This window comes from Etheostoma spectabile, chromosome 16, assembly GCF_008692095.1.
Source record: "Etheostoma spectabile isolate EspeVRDwgs_2016 chromosome 16, UIUC_Espe_1.0, whole genome shotgun sequence".
NCBI classification, from domain to species: Eukaryota; Metazoa; Chordata; class Actinopteri; order Perciformes; family Percidae; genus Etheostoma; species Etheostoma spectabile.
In genome coordinates, this window is record NC_045748.1 from 675,877 (window position 1) to 681,903 (window position 6,027).

The 6,027-nt window shown below is 39.4% G+C and overlaps 1 protein-coding gene across 8 annotated transcripts in view; it reads left to right on the forward strand.

The window, feature by feature from the left end:
• cacna1bb (calcium channel, voltage-dependent, N type, alpha 1B subunit, b) overlaps positions 1-6,027 on the forward strand; it is a 300,576-nt gene that overhangs the window by 111,680 nt on the left and 182,869 nt on the right. For all 8 annotated transcript variants that reach the window (XM_032540360.1, XM_032540362.1, XM_032540361.1 and 5 more), the window contains one exon: positions 1,047-1,234. In XM_032540360.1, coding sequence (XP_032396251.1) covers positions 1,047-1,234 — 188 coding nt within the window. The remainder of the gene's footprint in view (positions 1-1,046; positions 1,235-6,027) is intronic.

Genomic DNA, 6,027 nt, shown 5'->3' on the forward strand with positions numbered 1-6,027 from the left:
CTTTAAAACCAGGAAAAGACAACACTTGTGTCATATCACAAAATTACGGTATCCAAAATCGAAGACGATATCTAGCCTCATATATCAATGTTGGATATAATATCGATATTTTGCACCCCAAGACTAGAAACACCTGCATCATTTTGTAATATGGTATCTTCAAGTCTTGCAGTCACTGTGATATGTTGTTTTGTCTGTGGTTCAAATATTTTGTCTCGGATGGATGCTATTATTTGTCCAACATGCACATCTCAATGATTTTGATGTTGCAGATGTGACAGTAGAACTGTGGTTATGTTATAGGGGTCCTTGTTGTGGTGTAGAGGCGCACCATCCAATTGTAACTTTCACCTGCAACATCAAGGCCAAAAATGAGTTGAGATAAATGTGCAGAGGAAATTAAATGAGAACCCATAAAAACAGCATGTCTTAATGTTTTGTTAAGTAACGGTAAAGGAAAAGTGGAATCTCACAAACAGGTGACTTCCAGATGTTGTAAGTTGAGAAGAGAGGCTGTGTTATTAGCTGCTGGCCAGGTGCCTCAGCTGCCGGATCATGCCGCTGAACAGGGAGCCAAGCCACAGAGCAAAACTCTAAATTCACCCATCCATCTTTGTACTGGCCTTCACCTGTGGCCACAGGCTTTGTGCAGTGACTGACAGAATGAGGTTGCATGATAAGGTTACGAGGTCAATGGGCTTCATTGAGAAGAACCAGTTGAGAGGGGCTGGGCAACATGGAGGATGTCCCCAGGAGATTCCCTTTGGAAGTGTTACCGGCATGACTGATGACCTATTGTTAGGAGGGAACATCAGAGCAGCATGAGGCAACTGGACAAAGGCTTTTTTATTTTTCTGTTCTGCTGTCCCTGCTCCACTTCTGACCTACATATTCAATGTCACTTGGGCTTTAGTGGCACTTTGAGATCTATCTATCCATCAATCCATCTAGCCATCTCCCAATCTAATAGATATTTCAGAAGCAATTTAAGTGAAAACATAAATATGCATATCCAATCTAATTCCCTTCATCTCTTTGTCAATCAGGTGAGAGAGCTGCAGACTGGCCATGTGGTCTGGAGCCCCCCGCCAGGATGTGTCCCAACGGGACCCAGTGCAGAGAGTACTGGACTGGACCCAACTTTGGCATCACCAACTTCGACAACATCCTGTTTGCAGTGCTTACAGTGTTCCAGTGCATCACCATGGAGGGCTGGGTGGACATCCTCTACAGCGTGAGTCTATATGCACCAAAGACTTCAGATTTCTTGCTGTCTGTCCATTTTCCCTTACATGTTGTTCATCAACATCTTCAATCTTATCATCTTTGCTCAGCTATTTCTCACCTCATGGTGGCAGGGATTTAAGATTTCTTGTTTGCGGTGTGTTTGTTAGTCGATTTATCTTTAAATAGTTGCGCCGAGAGTATCATAACAATTACTGGCCAGATTGGTGTGGTTGTTTATGGTCCTCAGAATATGATTAGTTATGATTATGGTGCCACTGCCAGGGCAAATATTTCCCTGGACCAACAATTAGTTCTATGGCAATGTGCCTGAGGACAACTAAAGACTGGATATTATTAAAATTAGTTGTTGATATTCATGCTTCCCTGAACATAAGCCCCACAGTATGAAATGATCTGATAACCCCCATATATATATATATATATATATATATATTCCTGGGAAGAATTAAGCCTTTTGTTTGTATTTTGTGTTCTGAAGAACACAAGTCATTAGGGCTGCATAGTATGAGAAAAATATCTTAGGACGATCATTTCTGACTGCAATTGACATATGATTCATCAGTTTTAAAATAATTCTTCTATTTGTCATGGTTTCATTTTTTCAAGGCTCTGTACCAGTCAAAACAATTTTTGTCTTAAGTTTGTAAAACTTGCCAGTAATTCAAAATGGAATTGCAAAAAATACAGTATTTTGCCTTTAACAAATATTGCGCCTCCTTGCGATTTGGATATTGTCCATAATAATTGCGATTAATTGTGAAGCCCTAAAAGTCAGTGTCTTAGTACACCTTAAAAAAAAGAAAGAAAACAATTACAAATAGGGAAGATAATACAAATATAAAATATGTAAAAACTAGGGCTGTCAGGATTATTGCTATGAGATTAAAGACAGAGCATAACTTGTTATAATTATTGCGCATCGGAGTGTGAATGTTTGTGAGATCTGATGAGCAGGTGGCACCTTGTACGGCAGCCTCGGCCACAGTGTATGAATGTGTGTGAATGGTGCATGTTTCCTGTATGATGTAAAAGCGCTTTGAGTAGTCGTTAGACTAGAAAAGCGCTATATAAATACAGCACATTTACATTTACTTTATTGTACACCGTCACTGGTGCTGTTACCAAATAATAGTTTAAATAGTTTTTTTTTTATATAGTTTATGTCTAATAAATGTAAATGTGCTGTATTTATATAGCGCTTTTCTAGTCTTAACGACTACTCAAAGCGCTTTTACATCATACAGGATACATTCACCATTCACACACATTCATACACTGTGGCCGAGGCTGCCGTACAAGGTGCTACCTGCTCATCAGATAAACACTCACACACATTCACACTCCGATGCGCAGCACCGTGGGCAACTCTGGGTTCAGTGTCTTGCCCAAGGACACTTCGACGTGGGACTGCAGGGCCAGGGATCGAACCACCAACCTTCCGATTGGCTGGCAACCGCTCTACCACTGACAAGCCATCACCTGCCGTTAGCATTCCATTGACTGCCATTCATTTTGACGTCACTTTGACGGCAAATAACTTTACATCCGAAGCGTTTAAAGACTATTTGTCCATTGTTTATTTCTAAGGAAACACAACATTGTATAAAAAGCTCCATTACCTTGTAGCTCACTTTATGGCTATTTTTTGTAAAATATAGGCTAACGATTGTGTCACAACCACGTGACTTACTGTTGCATAGTCAACAAATCACTGTATTGTCAGGAGAAGCTCGCAGACAGTTTGGACTTTGGACATCAGCTGTTTAGGTTTAATTAGTCTAATGTTAACTAGCATTTGTTGGAGGCTCCACAGTAACGCTCAGCCATCACCGGAAAAGTGTTTCTAATATCCTTCAATGGTCTCTGTCCAGAGCAACGGGATCTGTTTGTCCATTTCTTTAACTGTCTATGAAGCTGCAACAGACACTTCCTACAACCTGCTGATGCCATGGAGATGAACAACAGTTCTAAATGGCGCGTTTTACTTTAAAATCTCCCAGATGGCTCTGTCAACAAGTCATAAGCAATATGCACCTTGTGTGAAATCGAACTAAAATATCAAAGAGGCACTTCAAGTTTAAGCTACCATCTACAAGGTAAGCATGCAGCTAGCACAGCTAATCAGGTTGACGATGCTAGCGGACTCAGGCAAAGCACTATTTTGGAGAGTCGCCACAGACCTGTGGATGAAACCAAATTGAAAAAAGCGCTTGCGAAATGGTTGGCAACTAACTGCAGACCAGCTTGACATCTTGTCCATGCACTTTTGCTGAATGATTTATTTTTAATTTTTTTAAAGGGCAAGCTTCAGGGCAAAAAAACAAATAAATCTAAAAGTCAAGTCGCTTTCTTTGCATTCATTTGATTCACAATTAAGATACATTGGTAAAAATTGGTTTACATTGATATTACAGACTTAAAGTGCCCATATTTTGCTAATTTTCAGGTTCATAATTGTATTTTGAGGTTGTACCAGAATAGTTTTTTATCAGCTAGCTACTGTTTTTCCAACTTTGATCAGTACAAGGCAGGGTTAGCTGGGAAACTTCTTCTAAACTAGGGGCACTGGTGGAATACCTGCAGAACAGGAACATGGAAGTAGTTTTTTTTAGATTATGGTGAACTAGTGTGTGTGGTAGCAGTGTGTTGCCATTGAGAATGAGCTAGCATGCTAATGCTAGCATGTGCTACGGTTAGCCACCTCGTCTCTGCTAGTTATGTAGAAAACCGTGGAGATTTTGAACAGCTCATCCGGAGACTAAAGGCAGAGGACGTTCAGAATCCTGCATCTCACTCAAAACAGCATGGATTTGGTTTTTTTTCAAGTTTGTGTATGGAAACACCAGAGACAGAAAATAACACCCCAAATCCTAGAAAAGGGGATTTTTCAGAATATGGACACTTTACAGTTATGAAATGCAAAATAAGTGAATTTTAATCATGTTGATGATAAAACATTAATTGCAATTAACTATTGAAATTTAAGGAAAAATTAATAAAAACAAAATTACATACTCAATCAGAAAATACAATTGTATTGCTTATGTACAGACATATTTAAAGAAAACTATATATGAAAAACTAACCAGAACAAGGTAGAACAGGTAGCAATACAAGGTGTTTATATATATATAAATAAGGCTCAATGGTTTTTGCCTCTCTGATTTGACAAGTATTTAACAGTGTAGAATGGCATTTAGCATTGTAGAATAGTAAGAAAATGCATGGAAAATTGGATGGCTGGTAATATAAATCCGGGTGTCATCTGCTTAAAAATATAAATTTACATTCACTTGGGGTAGAAAGTCGCAAATTTAGAGCATGTGCAATGAGAAAAGCAGTGATGCTAAGGCAGAGCCTTGTGGTACCCCACAGGACAGGACATGTCAATCAGAATTGTAAATAAAAGTGTATGCCCTGACAAACAAGTATGAATTAATATTGCCTCTTCCATTATGCAAACTAAGCTGGTATAGCATGAAAGTGTGTTTGGTGGAAGTGAGGCTGCGGGATGGAATATAAAGTCAATGCAAAGACCATAGACTGGCAAAGATATGTGAAGGCAATCCCCACGCAGATTTTGAGCATATTCCGATAAAAAATGTGTCCCCACCATTGGAAATGTTTTAAAAAAAAAAAGATCTCATCCTGAGGCTTATGACACCACTCAATGTACAAAACATAAAAAAGGGGAGTGCAGCCAATCTGTACTGTCGGTACACTGGCTGTTTGGAACACAAGAAATTATTGATTTGAGTTTGTTGTTTCTTTACATTTTGTGATGTAATGACACTTTTGCTTGTTCAATAATAATAATAAGGGCGGCTGTGGCTCAGTGGTAGAGCGGTTGCCTTCCAATCGGAAGGTTGGTGGTTCGATCCCCGCCCCTGCAGTCATTGTATATCTGATGAGCTGGTGGCACCTTGTACGCCAGCCCCGGCCACAGTGTATGAATGTGTGTCAATGGTGAATGTTTCCTGTAGATGTAAAAGCGCTTTGAGCAGTTAAGACTGGAAAAGCGCTATATAAATACAGCACATTTACAACAGATAAAAAGGGCCTGAAAAATAATTGGCCAGCCACCAACCTTCCAACACCAACCTCTTGAATAGTGAGTATGCGCCGTCAGTCATTATATACAGATAGAAGAGATGGAAGAGATAAGATGTGTGTGTATGGGAGGGGGGTACGTACATTTGTGGTACTCACCGTTATAGCTGTAAGATGTGCAAATCTGGTAGGGCACTGCATAATTTTTATTTGTTGTGTGATTGTGCATTTGGGCATTATGCAATACATGAGTTATTGATCCCAGCATGATTAATGAGAAATTAAGTGCAATGTGAGAAGAAGGCTGTGCAGTGGGTTCTATTCTCTTCTGCTGTGAGTGTGAGGAAAGATAGGGGTGTCTAGTGTGAGGTTTATTGAATGTTGAACGCATTGGAGGAGATAAGATATGCTTATGTTTCATGCAAGTATGTTTATTGTGACATGTTTATATGTTTATTGCAGACATTTAGGTCTTTCTTTTATCTTTCTTTATTTAATTAGCATACTTGGAGGTGCCTGAGGCCTAAGATTTTTATTGCCAACAACTACCTCTGTTATTGTTGTGCACATAGTCTATATCCTTCACTTTCCACTTCCGGATGGCTCTGGTGCTGCAGGAAATCCTGTCAGATGCATGTATATTCCGTTTCCTTCCGCTTTCTTTGTGTTAGAATTTAAAATTTGTTGAATTTCTGAGGACTACAGTTAACTGCTCCTCAGATCTCTGCA